The sequence below is a fragment of the Phoca vitulina genome, unplaced genomic scaffold (genome assembly GCF_004348235.1).
Source record: "Phoca vitulina isolate PV1807 unplaced genomic scaffold, GSC_HSeal_1.0 scaffold63, whole genome shotgun sequence".
Lineage (NCBI taxonomy): Eukaryota > Metazoa > Chordata > Mammalia > Carnivora > Phocidae > Phoca > Phoca vitulina.
The window spans coordinates 4,299,301-4,322,800 of NW_022589766.1; the positions used below are offsets into that span (position 1 = coordinate 4,299,301).

A 23,500-nucleotide genomic window follows, 5' to 3' on the forward strand; every position below is an offset into this window, starting at 1 on the left:
CGGCTCCCTACCCGGCGGGAAGCCTGCTTCTCCCTCTCCCACTCCCCCTGCTTGTGTTCCGTCTCTCGCTGTGTCTCTCTCTGTCAAGTAAATAAATAAAATCTTAAAAATAAATAAATAAATAAAAAGACTAGCTACCACAAACCTATAGCACACAAGTACATAAATTATTAAATCCAAAGTGGGAAACTGCATGAAATTTTTCCTTAAAAGGACCTAATGCCCTTTCAAGAAATTTTCAGTGACTTCTAGAATCATGAATTTTTAATGTAGGAGATAAGACTTGATAAACACAGACTAGCATGATTACCTGCTTTAGTGCCTTCTTGCTGTGCTTCTGTGATGGAGAAATGACTTTACCTGCTGGAATGGTAGGTGATGGGCAGCCTGACTGGGGAGAAGATGGCTGTGACAGTCTAGACGATACTAGTGGGGAGAAAAATGACAATAAATAATGTGGTTATCAGAGTTGATATCAAGCACCATTCCTTCCCCAATCATATGCTGCTACCTGTATTAAGAACTGTGACCAAACACTTTTGGGAAGGATCTTCTTTTTGGAGTTCTACTGCAAACAGCCTCCCTTTTCAGTTTATTTCCTCAGAAAGCTCTAGTGAAGGATGATAGGATGGGGAAGGGATGGGAGTTAGTATTCATTACTTTTCATTCTTTGATTTTTCAATAGATTGATTGAAACAGGAAGCAGAATATAAACCATGAGTCATCAAATTCGATAAAACTTAGAGAAGATTCTAGAGCCTGTTGGATAGCATGTATGTTCTTAAGGTAAATCTAATGACAACATGATACAGTAAAAGAGCCCTGGGCTGACAGGGGTCCCAGTTTTCCCTATCTTTAAAATGAAGGCAATAAGGCCACTCCACCTCAAAAACTCTACTATAGCTTTAATTCTTAATATTACTTCATCTCTTAAATCAACAGTTTCAGGCCTACCAGTGTGAGAGGGTGCTTTAGGATTTCTCTCAGGGAAGCAATGTACGTTTTGCACAGGGTGAAATTTCTCTCTACTTCATCACTACTTGTTTTATACCTCATCAGAGCTTGGCCAAACCTTAATCTTATATGAATAACGGTTTTCCCTTCAGGAGCCTATTATACTAAAATAGCAATTAGATTTTTATATTCTGTAAAGTTCAGCAGTGCATTACTCATGATAAGAGATAACAAAGAAAATGCTGATTCAGACCCCTTAATAACAAAAATAATAAAATAGTAATCGCTGCTGCTAGTGATGACTCTGGAAGAGTACATGCTTACTAACACCTTCTCCTTCCGTAGTAATTGGACCAAAAAGGCCCGGAGCCTGTGCTCCCACAGAGCAAAATGGGATTTCATGGTATGGCTAAAGAGCTTGAATATACCATATAAAGTACGTTGGTGGGTAGCTACCTGACATAAAAATGCAGAAGCATGGTTCATTGGAATATACAAGTTTGGGAAAACAGCTTTTCAACATATTCTTACAAATCCTAAGAAAGGAATACACAGTAGATAACATTTAAAGAGGACAATACTAAGAAGGTGACTTATCATACTTGGCATACCTGACTTTGCACTCCCACCCTTATGATAAGGTTTATATATGGGAAAGAATTGACATAAAATGCGACATTAAGAAAAAATTCACTGTGATATATCATACAAAAATAAAGTTCTTGAGATTACTGAGCAGCGAAAAGAAACCACATCCTCGGTCTACTTATGTTGACCAATTTTAAAAAACAACAGCTTTATTGAGATAAGATTTATATAACACACAATTCACCTAAAGTGTAAATATTCAATGGCTTTGGTTAAAAGTTGTGCAACCATCACCAGAATCAATTTTCACCACCCACAAAAAGCCCTGTACTGGTTGGCTATCACCCCTCTTTCCCTAACTATGCCCCTAGTGCTATGCAATCACTAATCTCCTTTCTGTCCCTATGCATTTGCCTATTCTAGACCTTTCATATAAATGGAATCATTAATACGTGCTCTTTTGTGACTGGCTTTTTTCACTGAGCATGTTTTGAAATTTGATCCATACTGAAGCATGGATCAATACTTCCTTTTTATCATTGAATAACAGACCATTGTATGCATATGCTGCATTTTGTTTATTCATTAGCTGATGGACATTTGGGTTGTTTCCCCTTTTCGCCACTCTGAACACTCACTAGCACGATTTTGTGTTGGACATATATTTTCAGTTCTTCTGTGTTCAGATCTTAAAGTAGAATTGCTGGGTCTTATATCAACTCTATGTTTAACTTTTTGAGGAACTGTCAAAATGTTTTCCAAAATGGCTATACCATTTTTACAATTCTACAGGAATGTATGAGGGTTCTAATCCTTCTCAACACTTGTTATTGCCTGTCTTTTTGATTTGACCAATGTTTTTAAAGGGACATAATAAAAATAAAGACAATATTTGACTACGTTCCTTCTTTTTAATGGTTTGCAGAAATCTGAAAATATACATTTCCTTACCCACCTCAAATACTGCCTGAGAATAAACAGAAAACAAACAAAATAATTCCATTAGTGTATATAAGAATTCCACTTTGCAGCCTGAAAAAGAGATAATAAAGCTATCTGTAATTACCACGGCAAACTGTTTGGACTGTTCCCCCTTAAGGCAAAAGCCCTTTCTAACAGAAGAACCATAAACATATCTCAAGCCAGCTGAAATAAATCATGAAAATTTCAGGACCCACCAGTAAGGAACATCTCCCAGAATTGACTTAATGCCAAGTACAGGTCTCAATTTCTATGAAAGTTAAACTTTGTCCTAACTTTTAAATATTAAAGGCTTAAGCACATGCTGGGAAACTTCTCTCTCGTAATTACTTTTAGTGGCCACACTGTCAGGCACAATTTTATTAATAAGAGCAACCAAAAGTAACTATCTTGTATGCCTCTAACAGCAAGCTAGGAGGTTCATCTGAACAGAATTTCACTGAACTACCCTCTAAGATGGGTACAAGTCCTTTCTATTCCCACCCAAACTCTTGCAATTCTACCCTCAGAAATAACTAAATAATATATTTGGATTAGCATCCTTACTGACATTTTTCTACACAAATAAAAATATGAAAATATTTTTAAGGACATATATCTATTTTTTTAAAAGGTTTTATTTATTTATTTGAGGCAGAGAGAGAGAGAAGCACAAGCGGGGGGTACCGGGGGAGAGGGAGAAGCGGACTCCCCACTGAGCAGGAAGCCTGACACCAGGCTCAATCCAAGGACATATATTTATACATAAATTTCAAATATACACATTCTTTATATATTGTAATATCATTTAAATTTTATGTATCAGGAAATTTAATTAGCTTGCCAGAGGACTCAGACATTAAGGGGCACAGCCAAGATCCAAACTCAGTATATTTTCAAAATGAGTGGGTACTTGTTGTGGGCTGAATGGTGGCCACCAAAAAGTTATGTCCTAATCCTCAGAATCTGTGCATGTTAGGTTATTTGGAAAAGGAGTCTTGGCACATGTAATTAAGTTAAGGATCTTGAGATGAGATCATCCTGGATTATCTCAAGTGTCCTAAATCCAATGACACAGAGGACAGACAGAAAAGAAGGTGATGTGAAAACAGGCAGAGATTGCAGTGATGCGGCCACAAGGCAAGTAAGTCAGCAACCACCAGAAGCTAAAAAATACAAGAAACAGAGTTCTCCCCTAGAGCCTCCATAGGGAGTATGGCCCTGCTGACACCCTGATTTCAGACTTCTGGCCTCCAGAACGTGAGAAAATAAATTTTGTTGTCTTTTCTTTTTTTTTTAAGCTTTTATTTATTTATTTGACAGAGAGAGACACAGCGAGAGAGGGAACACAAGCAGGGGGAGTGGGAGAGGGAGAAGCAGGCTTCCCGCCGAGCAGGGAGCCCGATGCGGGGCTCAATCCCAGGACCCTGGGATCATGACCTGAGCCGAAGGCAGACGCTTAACGACTGAGCCACCCAGGCGCCCCTAAATTTTGTTTTCTTTAGATAAAGGCACGTAGTTTGTGGTAATTTGTTACAGCAGTCTCAGAAAGCTAATAGTATGTAAAACTGATTTTGAAGTGTCATTATCAACCCATAGATGTTTATGTATTTGAAATGTTTAAATCAAAAACAATCATTACAAATTTGGCATTCAAACTGTAACCTTTTGGTTTTGTGGGCGAGCCTCCAAGTTGTAAATCACCTCTGGGACATGACCTCAGCAGTATCCAGCTTCCTCGCTATCTGCCACAGAAAGTGTCTCAGGCAACCTTGCATATTTTTTTGCCCAACTTGGATCAGCCACTTCTCCAAAGACCCTGGTATCTTCTAATTGGAAATGTTATTAAAAGACCATGTGCTGCAGGGTAGGGGGTGCGCACTGCTACGGGGTTACCACTGGTTCTAGGACTTTTCAATGGTTAGAACAAGAAAGGCCTTTTTTTTAGAAAGAGAAAAATAAATTCATGGATGGATACCAAATTAAACTTAAGATTACAGGACTGTCACCTAACTTTCCTGATTCTATAATTCTATCACTTCTCTTCTTCCTTGATAATCCTGGTTCCTGATAACATTACTGTAATTATTAATTTGCTTTCTACTATAAATCTAATTTCAAAGAAACAGTACCTATTACTGAAAATAAGACTACTGAATGCAGTTTAAGATTTATTGATGTTTGGTCTCCTATAACTAAGATTCCAAGCAACTTACTTATGTCACTATGCCACAAATTTGACATATTCTTGAGCTTGCTTTGTTTCATATTTCTAGAAAGTACATTTTAAAAACTTGTTTTAATTATTGTAAAGTGATAAAACTGACTTCCATGTAAGTCTAGCTCCCTCCCCTGTATACACCCCTTTATTACTTCTCTTCCTGTTTATGAAATCATTTATATTAATTTGTATCCTTCCATTGTTTTTATACTTGTATTTTTGTTTTGGTGAAACAGTATAGATATTTTAATACTTTCACTCATTTCTTTTTTTTTTTTTTTTTTAGATTTTATTTATTTATTTGAGAGAGAGAGAATGAGAGAGAGCACATGAGAGCGGGGAGGGTCAGAGGGAGAAGCAGACTCCCCGCCGAGCAGGGAGCCCGATGCGGGACTCGATCCCGGGACTCCAGGATCATGACCTGAGCCGAAGGCAGTCGCTTAACCAACTGAGCCACCCAGGCGCCCCCTTTTACTCATTTAAGCAAAAAATCAAGTACCATAAGCTGTCCAGAATATTGATTTTTTAAAACTTAAAATAATTAATATATCCTGGGGAACATTCTACAACAGAATATACAGATCTACCACATTCCTTTTAATAGGTACACAGAATGCCATTGTGCAGATGTATTATAATTACTTCAACCAGAATGATGAGTATATTGGTTCTTTCTGGACTTTTGCTCTTATTACTACAATGTCCTAACCAGTGGCTCTTAATGTGTTATACTAAGAAAAACAATCAGTATTTTAAAATCTGCTGGAGGGGAGCCTGGGTGGCTCAGTTGGTTAAGCGACTGCCTTCGGCTCAGGTCGTGATCCCAGAGTCCTGGGATCGAGTCCCACATCGGGCTCCCGGCTCAGCGGGGAGCCTGCTTCTCCCTCTCCCCTCTCATGCTGTTTCTCTCTCGCTCACTCTCTAAAAAATAAATAAATAAAATCTAAAAAAAAAAAAAAAAAGAGTCTGCCTTCGGCTCAGGTCATAATCCCAGGGTCCTGGGATGAAGCCCCACATCAGGCTCCTTGCTCAGCAGGGAGCCTGCTTCTCTCTCTCCCTCTGCCACTGCCCCGTGCTCGCTCTCTCTCAAATAAATAAATAAAATCTTTAAAAAAATAAAAATAAAACAAAAAATCTTTTGGAAATACAAATTACTAGATCCCAGCCCAGATCTACTAAATCAGAAACTCTGAAGGTAAGGCCCAGGAATCTGTGTCAAAATAAGCTCCACCTAATTCCGATGCATGCTCAAGTTTGAGAAGCGTTAGTTTAAGCTATGCTATTTTGTATTGTTGACGTTGTATCTGTGGATTGATTCTGAGAGGTGGGTTTGCTGAGTCAGGGGATAAAATCACATGCTTCCAGAAACAGTTTAAAAAGTTTCATTATTCTCAGGTTTTAAAAGGAACTCACGCATGTTTTCCTTTAGTACTTGGTTTCATGTTTTACATTATATCTCTCATTTGTTTGGAATTTATCCTAGAGGATGGTATGAAAAATGAACCCATTTTCACCTTTTTGGAAATTCAGTTCTAACACCTTTGCACATATCTTACAAAGGTCATGCTCAGAGTTTCTGCTGTTGTAGTTATTTTGAATGTGTTCCCTTTTTCTATATATGGCTGGTTGCCAAATATTAATTTTATTTACACCTGCTACTTTACCAAATTCTTTACCTTCTTCATCAGTGTTTATCTCCACTGATTCTTTTGTCAGATCCATAACTGTATCATCCGCACATTGAAGTAGTCTTCCCCTTTTTTGTTGCTCACTGTTCCAACTGCTTCTCTTGCTTCCTTGTGTTGAGATTTAAGAACTGAGATACTGGGCCCCTTGTTCTTGACTTCTAGCTAAAGAGCAAGCCACTAGTGTTTGTTTCCCCATTAAGATGCTGGTTTTCTAAGTTATTATGTAAAAGAAGTATCCATCAATTCTCAATTTTATTGAGTACTGAATTTACATAAAGGCCTTTTCAGCAAGTATAGAAATGGCAATAGGATTTTCCATATCATCTATTAATATGATGAATAATAATGGATTTCCCAGTAGTGAATCATACTTACAACCTAAAACCCCATTTGTTTAGGATTTATAGTTTTTAATGTATGGTTGGATTTTATATGCTAACTTTAAGATTTTCCCTCAGTATTCACAAGATAGTGCTGTACTCTAAAAAGTTTTGAAATTTTAACTTCCAAAAAGAATCTGAATAATCTAAACTATTCCTGAAAACATTAGGATTGTTTGATCCTTTAACATATGGTTGAATTTCCCTGAAAAGCCATTTAAGTATGGTGTTCAATTGAAGGGAAGCTCTTCTATATCCTTATTTGTACGAAAATTTATCGTTTAGATTTTCTATCTCTATTGGGTTCAATTTTTATGCATTCTATTTTCCTACAAAATCATCCCATTTCATCTAAGTTCTTAAAGCACTGCGAAAAAGTCTCATGTTTTACATTTTTCTTGTTTTGGTATTTACTTCAACCTAATTTGTTTATTTAGGTCTTTTCCCTTTTTTAAAAAAGGTAAATCAGTGCTTTGTTCACTGCATACCACAAATTTTGTTATGTTGTGTTTTCACTTTTATTCAGTTCAAAATATTTAAAAATTTCTCTTGAGATTTCTTCTTTGACCCATGTTTTATTCAAAGTGTGTTGTTTAAGCTCCATGTATTTGGCAATTTTCCAGTTATCTTCCTTTTTAAAAGATTTTTATTTATTTGAGAGAGTGCACGCATGCACAAACCAGGGGGAGGGGCAGCAGATCAAGCTGAGCAGTCAGCCTGACATGGGGCTCGATCCCAGGACCCCAGGATCACGACCCAAGCCAAAGACAGACATAACCAACTGAGCCACCCAGGAGCCCCTCCGGTTATCTTTCTATTCCTGACTTCTAGTTTAATTGTGATCTGAGGCAGACATTAGCTCATTTCCATCCCTTTAAATTTGTTAAGGCATGTTTTATGGCCCAGAAGAAACTATTTTCATGTCAGTGAGAGAGGCAATTTTCTTAAGGATGTACTGGATTCTATTAAAATTGAGAAACTGTATTCATCAAAAGACACTTTTCAGAGAGTAAAATGACAGGACATAAAGAGGGAGAAGTTACTTACAAGATATATATTCAATAAGGGAATATATGAAAAACTACAAATCACTAAGGAAAAGATGACCCATGAAAAATGGAAAAGACTGGAAAAGGCACTGCATAAGAGAGGATATCCAAATGATTCATAATGAAAAAGACTCCAATTCTGTTGGCCATCATGAAAATACAACTTAAAACCACATGGAACACTATTATACACTAATCAAAGTCTAAAATTTAGAAGACTGACAATTAGTGAGCATGTGAAATAGCTGGAACTCACGCATTACTGGTGGGGGGTATAAATTGGTAGAACCACTCTGAAAAACTGTCTGGCAGCATACACTATAGTTAATTCAGCTCCCAAGTACATACCCAGAAGAAACGAGTACAAAAAGACATAAAAAAGGATTCACAGTAGAATAGGCAAAAACTAGAAATAACCTAATGTTCATCAATGGTAGAATAGATAAGTAGAGCTACTGGGGGAGAATAGTTATAGAATACTATACAGTTTTAAGAACCTGATGAATATACAAAGACATGGATGGAAAACTTACAAACATTATTTGGGCCAGCCAAAAAAAAAAAAAGGCATGATTTGATTTAAGTTTAAAACCAGCTTCTGGTTCTGCTCCAGACACATCTTGTCTATACTATGAGAAATTACTAAAGTGGTTACTTTGGGGCAATGGTTATTACCAGAAGGGAGCACAGAGAGGACCACTGGGGTGTTGACAATGTTTTGTTCTTTGATCTGATGGTTCACGGTGTTGTTCCATTTGTGAAAATTCAACAAGCTGCATAAGGTGCATTTTTCTGAATATATATAATTTAATAAAAATTTTTAAACAGGCAAAACTATATTGACAGAAGTCAGGACAATAGTTACTTTTGAGGAAGGATGAGCAGTGACTGAGAGCTGGCCTAATGCCTCTGCAGTGCTAGTAAAGAATCATTACAGGGGCGCCTGGGTGGCTCAGTCGTTAGGCGTCTGCCATTGGCTAAGGTCATGATCTCAGGGTCCTGGGATGGAGCCCCGCATTAGGCTTCCTGCTCGGCGGGAAGCCTGCTTCTCCCTCTCCCACTCCCCCTGCTTGTTTGTGTTCCCTCTCTTGCTGTGTCTCTCCATCAAATAAATAAATAAAATCTTAAAAAAAAAAAATCATTACAGTTCATTATTTACTCATGAAGATAGAGTTATTTTCCACTCTCAATTCAAAAAAGAGGGGACAAGATCATTTTATGTTTTTCTTCCTTTAAAGGAGGAATGTAGTCCAAAGACTGGTCGGCTATATGATAAATACAAAAAGTGAGAACAAGCGTTTAGATACTTTCATAGAAATTTGACACTGCTGGGCCGTTTTTATTGTATTTTACGTAAGTGTCAGTCCATAATGGATAGAGGAGGGAAGAGAATAGTACTTTGTGATGAAAAGTTTGAGAATAAATCAGCTAGCTGGGGAGGGGAGGATGCGGGGTAAGGGATGTGTGGGAAGGGCATGGGAATAAGTGCCCACAGAGTTACAAAATAAGGAACTAAGATTTCCTAGGGCTACATTTTAAAAAGGATAAAGATATTAAGAATAGGACACTGTTTGAAAAATGAACATTAAAGGCTGCATTTTAACTTCATCAAGCCCCTATTTATGATCTTTATTTAAAACAAATGACATTTATTTCTTGGTAGACATTATGTGTACTGCAAGTAATTTCAGTGTACAAATTCATGTGCAAGACACATATTTCTGTAGTTCTCATATCAGCACAAAGCAGTGGGAAATCAAGCCTTTGTTATGATTTTTTGCCTTCCCTCCATTCCAACGTTTCCTGGGTTTCATAGACCACTGGTTAGTGCTAGGACACCAGTGTTTTGGCCCACAAAGTCCCACAAGGACTGAGACATTGTTCATAATCCTATCTTACAAAGTGGCACTTGGAGAAAAATAATCTCTCACACTTCTATACTACTTCAAATAAAACCAATTAATGTCACCAATTAATCTCATCCTGTCTCAAGGAAATCTACTACCCAGAACAAATGATTTTCCAGAGTGGAATGGAAATGAACGCTTTTTTCTTTTTTAAAAGATTTTATTTATTTGAGAGATAGAGAGAAAGAGGGAGAGAGAGCGTGAGCAGGGGAGGGGCAGAGGAAGAAGCAGGCTCCCCGCCGAGCAGGGAGCCTGATGCGGGGCTCGATCCCAGAACCCTGGGGTCATGACCTGAACCGAAGGCAGATGCCCAAACGACTGAGCCACCCAGGTGCCCCAGAAATGAACGCTTTTAACCCAAACACCAGTGACTAGAAAACTGAACTAACATAAATGTAGAGGTCACTTTTAGGCAACAGGCTTGAGCAATGGAATGCAGAACAAGGCAAAAGAGCCGAGGTGCTGAGGACAGAAGGGCCCGTCAGGGGACCCACCTCAAAATATCCATAAGCCCTAACTGACCAATGGGCTACTTACAACCAGGCACAGTTACCAAAAATGGGGAATATTCCATACATCCCTATCTGTCCTAACTCTCCCCCTTTTTAAAGAGAGTCCTCACCACCACCTTGTGCAGATAGTCCCTCCTTTGCTGTCCTGCCCGCTGCTCCCTTGTGGTGTATTCAGTAAACTTCGATCTCCTTCGTTCTGCCTCAGGTGAATTCTTTGACTGCCTGTGCTACCAGCGCCACCAGCTTCCACCTGATCGTCGCCCCACATTTGGGGGCCCCGTCCAATTGGGAGAGACACCACAATAAACAATAGTCAGTAGAAAAACAAATCAAAGCGAGTGTATTTAATGAACTGGAATTTAAATTAAAACTTGAAAAAATAGTAATAATAAAAATAAATTAAAATTAAAATTTAAAAAAGCCAGTGTATTAACTCAGATCTTAAATGGACAAGAGGAGGAAACCAACAGCAAAAGGTCTATAAACAAAAATTTTGTTCCCTGGGGACGCCTGGGTGGCTGAGATGGTTAAGCGTCTGCCTTCGGCTCAGGTCATGATCCCAGGGTCCTGGGATCGAGCCCCGTGTTGGGCTCCCTGCTCAGCCGGGAGCCTGCTTCTCCCTCTGCCTGCCGCTCCCCCTGCTTGGGTTCTCTCTCTGTGTCAAAAAGATCTTTTTAAAAAATGGTTGTTTTGGTTCCTCGTGGTATGTGGCTATGAAAATTTGAAACACTCAGTGGGGTTGCTACTCTCTGATCCATACATACTACATTTCTTAAATCTCCTAAGAAATCACTTTATGCAGAGCAATACCCTATAAATAATGGAGACTAGCACTAAAGATGAACAGTCTGATCCCTACTTCTTTCCCCTTCTTTCTTTCCACAAATCTCCTTTTCCACCCAAACTTACCTTCATATGGCCTCCTTTCTACCTTCTTGTCTTTATATATGTTTTCTTTCCGTGATACAACCTGTCTTCCTTAGAGGTTATACTCCCAACAGAAGGAAGTATATTAAAATATTCTATAGCTCACACAATACTTACTAACCCAGGTAAAGTTAACAACTTCCTTCTCTAATGCAGCCATAACATGACACATATAAACACTTGCTACTTATTAAAGTCATTTGCTAACTGTCTGCTTCTTTTTCTATACCTCTAGATATGGATGGGGCCCCCACCTTATTTAAATTGGTTTCCCAAATACCTGGCAAATAGTACATACATACTGGAGAAAGAATGAGTGTGGCAAGCAGTCTAAATAGAGATATTTCTTTGATTATTTTTTTTTTAAAGATTTTATTTATTTATTTGACAGAGAGAGACACAGCAAGAGAGGGAACACAAGCAAGGGGAGTGGGAGAGGGAGAAGCAGGCTCTCTGTGGAACTGGGAGCCCGATGCAGGGCTCGATCCCAGGACCCTGGGATCATGACCCGAGCCGAAGGCAGACGCCCAACGACTAAGCCACCCAGGTGCCCCTATTTCTTTGACTTTGTAAGTAAACTAATGAATGGCCTAAATAATACTTCTCAAGATTATATCCTGATCTACTGGTCCTCCAATGTGGACTGCTCAACACTTAAAAGCTCTCTTATTTAGGAACATATTTAGTATCTGATTAGGAAAAAAAATGCGTGCTTTCATATAAATACAAAGACATAATAAAATATTAACAATTTTTTTAAATATTAATAAACTCTGATCAAAAGACCTACAGTTACTTGTTATTTGATTTAAAAACCAGCCCCCCCACCCCGAGTAGAGAAATGAGTTTTTAAGCTTAAAATTATTTCCAGAAAATTATTTAAAACAAATTTTAGAACTGGAGGCTTGAACTCACAACCCTAAGAGCGACACCTAAACCAAGATCAAGACCTGAACGGAGATCAAGAGCCGGACGCTTAACTAAGTGAGCCACCTAGGCACCCCTAGAACTTGAGGCACTTAAAGCCAGTTTTACATAGTTTACTGAAGTAGTCTCAGGTTGCTGGACAATTACTACTACCCACTGAGTATACATTCAGAAGGTACTACTTTTCAGATATATTACAGCATGGAGAATTTTCCATTTCAATGGATATGATATTGAACAAGGTCAAAAGGATATAGACTATCCACATTAGATGCCTTTGAATTAAAGGCTTTACTGAATAATCCCTATTTTATTTCTTCCTGAAGATATTCAATGGGCCCCTCTCAAGTATTAGAAATACTATCAGAAATAATGAAGCAATAACATCAAAATTGAAGTTTAGCCTTCTACAGTTGAAGGATTAATAGCTGAAAGACTGATTAACAACTGAAGTATCCAAAATTGTTTTAATCTTCCTAAACAGCAATCCCTCTCTTAAGGGACAGTTTTTATTTTCACCAGAGTCTTGTCTTTTGAGGAATTTTATTTCCAGAAGTTAATAGACTGTTAACTTCCCACACCAAGTGCAGTCTACCTCAAACTTGGCAGGCTGTGGCTACTGATTAATATTCAAACAATCCCCTAATCAAAGATGGAGAGGCCATACCTGAGCACCTTTCCTTGCTTCTGGGTACCCTACCTATCCAAGTCCTAATAGTGGAGCCATGTTTAATGCATGACAGAGCTAAAACCTCTGACTCAGCCACCAACCACACCACAGAAAAAGAGAAGATCTCTCTCAAAGATTGCTCTCCATACAACTTAACTTTGCCCAAAGGAGTTTTTCTCCCGAGTATACTTTTTAAAGGAGACATTATATACATAATCATCCCCATTCAGTAAACTTACATACAGAAATGATATTAGAGGGCAGGCAGGTCTTTGGTATTTGAAATAACTCCAAACATAGTATTTATCAAATTCCTGATTTAAAGTAGTTTTGAACAAGCAATTAAATTAACATTAGTTTATGCCCCTAGAAAGAATTAGTAATTCCTTGTAAGTAAAAAGGTGTATTTTACGTAATTAACTTTTTTCTTAAGACACTTTAAAAGCAGGCCAAAATTTAATAAACTTTCTCTACCAGAAGATAAAAATACTTCTATCGTTGTTTCATACAGCAATATTTATATTTTATTTTGGGGAAAAGGCAGAGACTTTGCTTAGCTATGATTCTGCAAAAAAAGCAACAGAAAAAGTTTATTTTAATCTTTTTTTCTGGATTTATTCCACCTTACCTTGGCTTGGAATTCCATAAAGCTCTCCTCTGAACATTGTTTCCTGTCTGATAATTAGGAACCCAAACTATGAACTTCTAAGTTCTTCCACTTTACATGGAAATCAATAAACTAGTTTTAATATTGGACTGAATTTCAAAGTTCTGTTCTCTGTTCCTATTTGCTTAAAAGGTTTATCTATTATCAAGAGAGTTTCTATCGATTTTCAACTAGAAGTATCAGTTTTGCTGTCAGAGCTCTTTATTTTTGTACATAAAAGGAAGTGGGTTTTGATACTATCTCAATGTTCTTCCTGTCTTACAATGCATTTGAAATAAAGTGATGTCAGATTGAGAGTAAAAACCCTAAATAAGACAAAGGAATAGGCACAATTACTTTGCTTTACCTTTATTAATAACTGTAACTGATTTAGAACTGCTCTTTTGCATGCTGCTCCTATTACTGCTAACTACAAGCTTTCCATGTTAATCTGCACTGGAGTACAAAAACATTCAGAGATTATATAATATGTACCTAAAAATTTACATACCTATGCCACATGCCATCAACGAGAGAAGCACATCCTATGAGAAACTAAATCATTCCTCATTGTTGGTCGCTCAGCAAAGAGTAAACATGAAATCCATATGACATCACGTTCACCTCTTACCTTCACCTTCCAAACACCATACATAGCCCATTCTACTCTCAGTTTAAGAGACTACCTATAATCAGAAAAGATCTTTACAGAACATCTCGTCTTAATGTAAACTGACGATAAATATTCAATAATGTGATAATTTCTAGAAGAGGAATGAATACAAAGGCAGTTCAATAACAGTTTATCTGGACCACAATTCTGAATTTGCTATTACTTTGCTGTTAAATATCTTCTATTATAATGCTAAATATAGTGCAAGGTTATGCTATTTAAATCTATTAACCTATTGACACTGGGATTCTGTTGTTATTTCTTAGATCTTCCTGTATCTCAATACATACACCTGAACTTCTTAGAGATCACCTTTAACAAACATGTAACAGCCACTTTTCTTTTTCTATACCTCTAGATATGGATGGGGCCCCCACCTTATTTAAATTGGTTTCCCAAATACCTGGCAAATAGTACATACATACTGGAGAAAGAATGAGTGTGGCAAGCAGTCTAAATAGAGATATTTCTTTGATTATTTTTTTTTAAAGATTTTATTTATTTATTTGACAGAGAGAGCTGTCAAACTCAAAACAGCTACTGTTCATATATGGCTATTGAAAAGTGGAAAGGAATGACCTCTGAGACCACGATTCTGTTCCCAAATTCACAACCCCAAGATCAAGATTCGTAGGCTCTACTGACTGAGCCCAAAATCAGTTACTGATTTTCCTGTCTTTAGACATATCCAGAAATTGTGAATCTTGGGGCGCCTGGGTGGCTCAGTCGTTAAGCATCTGCCTTCGGCTCAGGTCATGATCCCGGGGTCCTGGGATCCAGCCCTGTGTCAGGCTCCCTGCTCCACGGGAGGCCTGCTTCTCCCTCTCCCACTCCCCCTGCTTGTGTTCCCTCTCTCGCTGTGTCTCTCTCTGTCAAATAAATAAAAAAATCTTAAAAAAAAAAAAAAAGATCCTTAGTAGACTCTGAGGAGTGTAAGGCCCTGGACCACACCTCCTTTCACTACTGATTTAAAATCTATCTCAAGAACACTGGTTACAGGAGCTAGCTTTACCTTGACTTCATTCCATTTGTTCCTAACATCTGAGGTCTGGGTTACTCTCCAAGTGATAGTGATCTTAAAGCTAAAATCGTCTGATTACAAAATTTGCCCAAATTGTATGTGTGGTAGCGTTACCAGAGAACACAAATGATGCCACCAATTATCTGAGTTCTCTCCAGGAGTAGCACACACATGAATGCAGGGATGGTAATGAATCAAACTATTTTTCTGATGCAGTTCCAAATCAATAGTTCCAAAGGCACTTAAAATTAACGAATCAAGTATTCCCACAAACATAACTCTAGCTTCTAGATCCAAAGACAGCTCACCTGTAACACAAACCGAAAAGGATATCCAAGCTAGGGAAATTCTGGGATGTCATTTTGTTCTAGAGTATCACTATATCAGTCCTTATAAAGGAACCATCATGAGTTGGCTTAAATCTGCCCTGCTATACACAGCTAAGTTTATAAATATTGAGGTAAAAACAAGAAGACTGTGACAAGAAGCTACATATAATTAGCAAGAATGGGTAATAAAATGTATTCTTAAGTGGAAAATCCATCCCAGCGATACTGCAGCAACAGACATTATTCCCTAAAAAATGTTTTTTGGGTAAGCTATGAAGCAGACAGCAAGCAGGGGAGAGCAAAGAACACCAGACTAAATTTAGTCTTTGCTAGTAGAAATGAAAAGCATTCTTTTCCTGGTAAGTAGAGAGCTGTTAGAGCAGTAAGTGCTCAAATTTTAGAAGAGAGGATTAAAGAGGCAAATCAGATAAGAGCATCCTTCAAAAAGGCTCAATATTAACCCAAGTAAAACCTAGAGAGCCATGTTGTCCAATTGACAGCCACTAGCCACGTGTGGCTATTTAAATTAAAATTTAAAAAGAATAAAAAATTCCGTTCCTCAAACTGCCCTAGCTCAAAGTGCTCAACAGACATACTGTTGTTGGGTTGTGTTGGGTTGGAGAGCACAGACACAGAACATTTCCATCATCACAAGAGAGTCAACTGGACGGTACCAATCATAAAGGGAAAGGAAGAGACGGACTGTCCTGGGGTCTGAAAAGAGAGGAGCTACTAACAAGGGCATTTGTCCTATAGCATTCAGTACTTTATTGAGAGATCAGGTGGATTTACCTTTCCTTTTCCACCTGCTCTTTTTCCCCTCCTTGTTGCTGCCACCATCACTGCTGCTTCCACTGTTCTCAGAACTCTGGGAGTCTGACTGACCATCACTGCTTTCTTCCGAACCTTCTGATAGCTCTTTCACCCCATCCGGCACATCTTTCTGAAAATACAGGCATCCAATTAGGATTAATCACTACCATTTCAGCAAATAGGAATTAAATTTCTGATATGCATTGTTGCAACTTAACTGTGCTGATTAATTTTTAGTATTATAGGATTCAGTAGCAGAACCAGCAATATTTTCTGAATTCCTGTCATCTCTCTTCTTTGGGTCAAATTAGCTAACGTTTCCATCTACATCCAAAGATAAAAATTATACATGACAATCATATGAAAGCACAACAGAGAAATCTAATTTCTTAAATTCAAAACAACTGGGTATATGTAAGTCCAAGTAAATGAGAAGATGTTCAGAACAAAAAAACTATACAATAACAATTTTGTAAAAGGTAGATATACTCATCATCCAAGGATATATATTTATGTGTATGTACCATTAAGTATTGTGAGTTGGGCTGACTCTGGATAGGAAGAAATTGTGCATTATTTGAATCTAATTGATTCCTAAATAATGGTTAATAAGTAGCAAGAGTCAAATACAAAAGGAATAATCTAAAATTTTTTTTCTATTTTTAAGTAAACTCTTCATGTGGGGCTCACACTTACAACCCCAAGATCAAGATTCGTAGGCTCTACTGACTGAGCCAGCCAGGCGCCCCAAAAGGATTAATTTTTTGTTTTTTTTAAGATTTTATTCATTTATTCGACAGAGAGAGACACGGCGAGAGAAGGGACACAAGAAGGAGGAGTGGGAGAGGGAGAAGCAGGCTTCCCGCTGAGCTGGGAGCCCGACGTGGGGCTCGATCCCAGGACCCTGGGACCATGACCCGAGCTGAAGGCAGACGCCTAACGACTGAGCCACCCAGGCGCCCAAGGAATACTTTTTTTTAAAAACTCACAGGAATCTTTGGTTTCCACTGAATAATGAGAATGCTAATCAGAAAAGATACCTGTGTCAGCACAGTATGTAGGAGGTATAGTAGGATAGGTGCAAGATCAAGAACTAGAAAACTAAGACTTTCTGGAGTTGAACTCTGGCTTTATCTTCTCCTAATTATGCAGTCTGATCAAAGTCTTAACCTCTTATGCCTCAGTTTCCCTGTCTGTAACATGGAGATAACAGTACCTACCTTAAAAGATCATTCTGAAATTAAATGAGTTAAATGTAAAATGCTTAAAATAGTGCCTGGCATATAATAAGAGCTCAATAAATATTAGCTACTACGTATGCATGTAGTATATAAAAATATACACATGTAAGCAAACATATTAGTGAATTTCTAAGTTATGAAACTATGGCTAATTCTTTTCTCTTCAATATATTTTTTTATTTTCCCACATTTTATAATCAGATAAAAAATAATTCTAACATGTGACCCTCCTTCCTACAACTGACACTCACATTATAGCCAAGATAATAACCTCTCCTCTAGTAAGGAACTATTACTTCCCACTTAGGTTTATATCCTAGTGCCATTTCTCTCTAAGACATTTCCTATGTTATATACTTTCTTAAAATACACATCCCATATTTTTCTATCCTTTCCTTCAAATGTGGAACAACTTTTACAGAGTTAGTTGCCAGCCAGACCTCCTGACCTGTAGGCTCAACAAGTATTTTTAAGTACAAATGTAATTCTTAAGCTTAAACTTGTAACCCTTCCAAGATCAACTGGTCAACTGTGCATGCCCCAAATCTCAGAATCATTTCACCCCTCCTTTTACCCACTCCATAGTATATATTTTATTTCTCTAATGTCCCTTGCCTCTCTTTAACCACTCTCATAGTTCAGGCCAATTATCTCTTGCAAACAATCCCTTAAATTTATCCGATTTGAATTATCTTTCTTTTTTTTTTTTTTTAAAGATTTTATTTATTTATTTGACAGAGACAGAGAGAGCAGGAACACAAGCAGGGAGAGTGGGAGAGGGAGAAACAGGCTTCCTGCCGGGCAGGGAGCCTGATGTGGGACTCGATCCCAGGACCCTGGGACCATGACCTGAGCCGAAGGCAGACGCTTAACGACTGAGCCACCCAGGCGCCCTGAATTATCTTTCTAACACAGATTTGATCATACTATTCTCCTGAAAAACCTCTGCCATCTCTCAGTGCTTTCTCTCTCAAAACTGCTAATTCAGGTTTTCAAAAAGCCTCCAAAGTTTGATCTTCACCTAATGTTTACCCCGCCCCCAACTCCTTACCTCACTAGCCCACACAGATGACGGTAACCACTTCAATCTACTCTAGTTTCAAATCCATTCTGAATCTCTCCATCTGTGCCTTTGCTTAAGCTAGTTCCTTATCCTGGAAGGTCCTTCCCCCCATTACTTACCAGCCAAAGTTCAATTCAAATCTTACAAGTTAAAACAAAAACAAGTTTTCTAGATCCTCTTATTCAAAATTAATCTTTATTTCTCTACACTATGACGATGCCTTATAGTACAGTACTTTATATCACAGTATGTTTTGTTAGTGTACAATTACTTCAATAACTGTGTGCGCATCGAGAGATCAGGGACCACAGTTTATTCTTCTTTATAGTCTCTACAGTGTCCAGCATAGGATAGGCATTTAATTGATGTTATTAACGATATGGAAGGTCTAGAACAGCTAAAACTTAAAAGCAACGCAAAAAGCTCCCTGTGGGAGTAGAGCCCTGTATCATAGGAAGTTTAACGAAGTATATAAGAAGGAGGTACTACAGGTAAATTAGAACTTTTTTTTTTTAAGATTTTATTTATTTATTTGACAGAGAGAGACACAGCGAGAGAGGGAACACAAGCAGGGGGAGTGGGAGAGGGAGAAGCAGGTTTCCCGCGGAGCAGGGAGCCTGATGTGAGGCTGGATCCCAGGGCCCTAGGATCATGACCTGAGCCACCCAGGTGCCCCAAATTCGAACTTTCTAATGTTAGTGGGCTACACACAACCACTGAGCATAGTGATGACTACAGCTCAAAGCTAAAAAGAGGGAACATAGTCCCATGTACACATGGACAATAGCCAGTGCATGCCAAGTATTAACTCTCCTTCTGCTGATAATTTCCTTTGGCAAACAATCCCTTTTCTGAATTCACCTGGCATAGGGCTTACCCTCAACCTCACATCAAGAGTGATCATGAGCCTACATATAGCCAGTCAGAAGACTCAATCCATTTGGCAACAGCGATTATTCAGGTATAGACACATGGGCCAAGCCACACCAATTAAGCCAAATCAGAACTAATTGAAGAACTCCCAGTTCAGTTCCTGAAGCTCTTTTCTCTTCAGACTTACAGCCTGCCAAGTGGGCATTGACAGTGAAGTCATGTATGATAGGAGAGAGACTGCCTGAGAAAGCCAAAAGAAAGCAGAGAGATCAATCCCTGATGACATCATTTGAGCTCCTGGATCTGGGCTGAGTTATCTTAGAATTTACAGTTATATGAACTAATAAACTCTCTGTTTTAATCAAGCTCATTCGAGTTGGTTTCCCTGTTTGTGACTGAAGGGACACTGATAAGTCAAGGTGTCTTCTCAGTGCCAGAAATAGAAATCAGCAAGACTGTTATGGTCAAAAGAACACGAGCCCAGGAATTCAGTCACATCTGGGTCCATATTCCAGTTCTTATACTATCTGGCAAACACAAAACAAGAAAATGCAATCTTCTGAACTTGGGCATTCTCCATTACAAAAAAAAGAACCACAGCTCTGAACTGTAATGGAGAATTAAATAACAAAGTCATATGCTCCAAGGTAACACTCATTACTCAAATGTTCTGAGGTTCTTTAAAAAGTTACTGGAAGTCATTTTCAGTTCATCCTTTCAAGACAGCATTATCATAAAGAATAAAAAATAAAGTTAGTTCTCTGGTCTACCTACAGATGGCCACAGATTAGTATTAAAAATTTACAGGATACAGAGTTGAACATATTACCTCTTCCTGAAAATAAGCTGTTCAAGAACAGAGCTCTATCTCTATGACACAAATATCATTTAGATATCGTCACTTCATGTATTTACCTTATAAATGATGCCCTAACAAAAATATTTACCTTCAAAGTATATACTCCCATTCTACCTGGAACCTTATAGAAGATGCCCTCTTCACCTCGGGAGTTTGTATGCAGCATTGCATTCAGGCATGCAAGAGGGGAAGTCCCACTGCAAAAAAAAAAAAGAACAAGAGGAACACAATGATTAGTTTTTGTGTCTGAGTATCCTATGTAACACTGACTTAAGATAAAATTAACTGAGCAACATCCTTTGACATAAACACATTTTATAAACTATAAAAGGTCTATCAATCTACAGAGAGGCTCCCATGGAGAAAACAGATGTAAAATTCATCCTCATATAGCTAAAGGAAAAATAATTCTTTCATTTTCTTAATCCTGATCCAGTATTTAGCATGTAAGAAAACACGGACCTCACAGACCTCACAGAAGTCTTACAAATTTATTTTGTAAATATTGTATTTCACTTACAATTTTGTCAATTATACCTCACTAAAGCTGAAATTTAAAACAAACAAAAACATTCTCCTTCACTTAACACAAGCTTTACAGGCCCAGAAGTAAAACAGAAGGAGGAAAGAACATACCTACAGATTCAAATAAAAATACTAGTCTCCTTAAAAATATATATATATATTATATATATATAACACATATATATGTTATATGTGTTATATACATATATAAATCTTGCACACTGCTGCAACGGACTGAATCTGAGGTGTGAAATATATACATTTCTATGGTCTCTTGTATTTATTTTTTAGTATTTTTTATTGATTTAACTGACATATAACATTACATTAGTGTCAAGTATACAACATAGTGATGCCATGTATATATACATACATACATACATATATATATATACATACACACATACGTATGATGCAATGGTCTCTTGTACTTAAACCTATCACAGTATCACTTAAAGAGGTATAAAGTAGGTTTTGGAATATTTATCGTCTATGTAGCACCTTGGTTAAATGTTTACTAATTTCAATACACATTTACTGTATTTCTAGAGTTTTAGGCATATAATAAATAATCTGTAAAAAATATGTATTATTTTCCTTTCTGTTATCACATTTCATTTTCCTATCTTTTTGTACCTATCTAACATAACAAATAGCAATACAATGGAAGATGTGTGGCATCCTTAATTTAAAAAAATCTCTCCTAATACCTGAGGGGTAAGGCAGCTTATTTGCACATTTCCAGCTGTTCTCCCTCTCAGTTCTCTGCTGGTACCACTCAATAACCCAAATAGCCTACTAGAAGAGGCTGCTAGGTATCTTGGGTATACTTAAAAATAGGAGTTCTCTTTGGGGGATAGGAGGACCATGGGTCCATTGTCTTCTGCTACTTGTAAAAGTGTTGAGGGTCAAAAACTGTAAAGAAGAAGGAGAGCAACCAAGAAAATTAAAAAAAAAAAAATTTTTTTTTGTTAAGAAAGTACTGAGAGCCTCCAGGCTGCTTCTCATATTTTTATATAATTTGGAATTTCCATCTTAAAAATACACATAATGCAATTCTAGTCAGAATCCCAAAGTTTATATCAAATAAATATATAAGAAATTTCTGGGGAAAAAATGATGGAGCCTTCTTAAGAAGATATTAAAATGTACTCTAAGCTATTATTATTGAAGCAATATGTTTCTAGGACAGGATAAATAGGCAAATGAACACTCTAGACTGTTGCTAGAACAAAACAGAATACAGAAACAGATCATAATAAATGTAAAAGCTGCAATCTCTGTACCTTTCTGTATTATCTGTGTAGTAGGAAGGAGACAGGGTCATGATCTGGTCACCTGTGGTTTGACTACCTGGCATCTACCCGAACCCTCTTCTGGAGACAATACCTAAAATTTCCCATAAAACATTATCCCTTTCCCACCCTCATAAAGGTGGCTGAGACAGAATTAATCACAGGTGTAAATCCAAACTGTTAACCCTTATTTCCTGGTTGAAAAAGCCAATCAGCATTTCTGTGTGCACCCCATTCTTCCCCACTCCCACAGCGACAGATTCAGGAACAGACAAAGGACTCAATCTGGGGCAACAATCTAAGGAGCTATTTACTTGGACATTTAAGAAAAGAAACTTGTTCTGCTGAGAAGCTTCAGAAAGAAACTCTTTCTCTTCCCCTGAGCAGTAAGAGGAAGTAATGCCTAAAACTTTCAATCATGTGACCATGAGGAAAATATCTGGGATTGGGCTAAACAACACACAGGACAGACAAAGGAAGTGTTAGGTAAGGATTATAGGGAAAAATACAACACCCAAAAAGGCACTGAACTACGGGGGGTAAGGAAAACAGCAATAATTTTAGCAATATTACTTTTGCCACTGTATCAAGCGTTGCCTTGAGTCATCCCTACCTTTGTAATCACTGAGGTTTTAAGTCATAAGCAACCAAAAGAGTCGTAAACAAAAGTTTATGTTAAGTAGTGCTGGAACAGCATGTTATACATCTGGGGAAAATAATTCTCACAGTATATCCAAAACACATTCCAACTCGATTAAAGACCAAAAAGTAAAAAGTAGAAGGTATTAAAAGGAAAATAGGGGGGCGCCTGGGTGGCTCAGTTGGTTAAGCGTCTGCCTTCCTATCGGGTCGCGATCTCAGAGTGGTGGGATCAAGCCGCCTTGGGCTACCTGCTCAGCAGGGAGTCTGTTTCTCCCCCTCCCTCTCCCTCCCTCTGTTTCTGCTCTCTCTCTCTCAAATAAATAAAATCTTAAAAAAAAAAAAAAAGGAAAATAGTATACAACCTTCCAGATGGATAAACCTTTCTAAATAAGAGAGAAAACCTAATAACCACAAAAGATAAACAAATTGACTAAATAAAAACAAAAAGCTCTAGGGGCGCCTGGGTGGCTCAGTCGTTACATGTCTGCCTTTGGCTCAGGTCATGATCCCAGGGTCCTGGGATAGCGCCCCACATTGGGCTCCCTGCTTCTCGGGAAGCCTGCTTCTCCCTCTCCCTCTCCCCCTGCTTTGTGTTCCCTCTCTCGCTCTCTGTGAAATAAATAAAATCTTTAAAAATAAATAAAAAGCTCTATGTAGGAAAAAAAAAAAACAAGATCAACCAAACTATAGAAAGTATACGAAGCTGAAATAAGTAACTGCAAAAAAAAATGGCAGAC

At 37.8% G+C, this 23,500-nt stretch overlaps 1 protein-coding gene across 2 annotated transcripts in view; it reads right to left on the minus strand.

Moving 5' to 3' along the window:
• The window catches only part of ASXL2 (ASXL transcriptional regulator 2), a 136,720-nt gene that overhangs the window by 34,658 nt on the left and 78,562 nt on the right, over positions 1-23,500 (minus strand). For both annotated transcript variants that reach the window (XM_032391462.1, XM_032391461.1), the window contains 3 exons: positions 20,390-20,498; positions 16,245-16,395; positions 311-426 (listed from right to left, as the gene is read on the minus strand). In XM_032391462.1, coding sequence (XP_032247353.1) covers positions 311-426; positions 16,245-16,395; positions 20,390-20,498 — 376 coding nt within the window. The remainder of the gene's footprint in view (positions 1-310; positions 427-16,244; positions 16,396-20,389; positions 20,499-23,500) is intronic.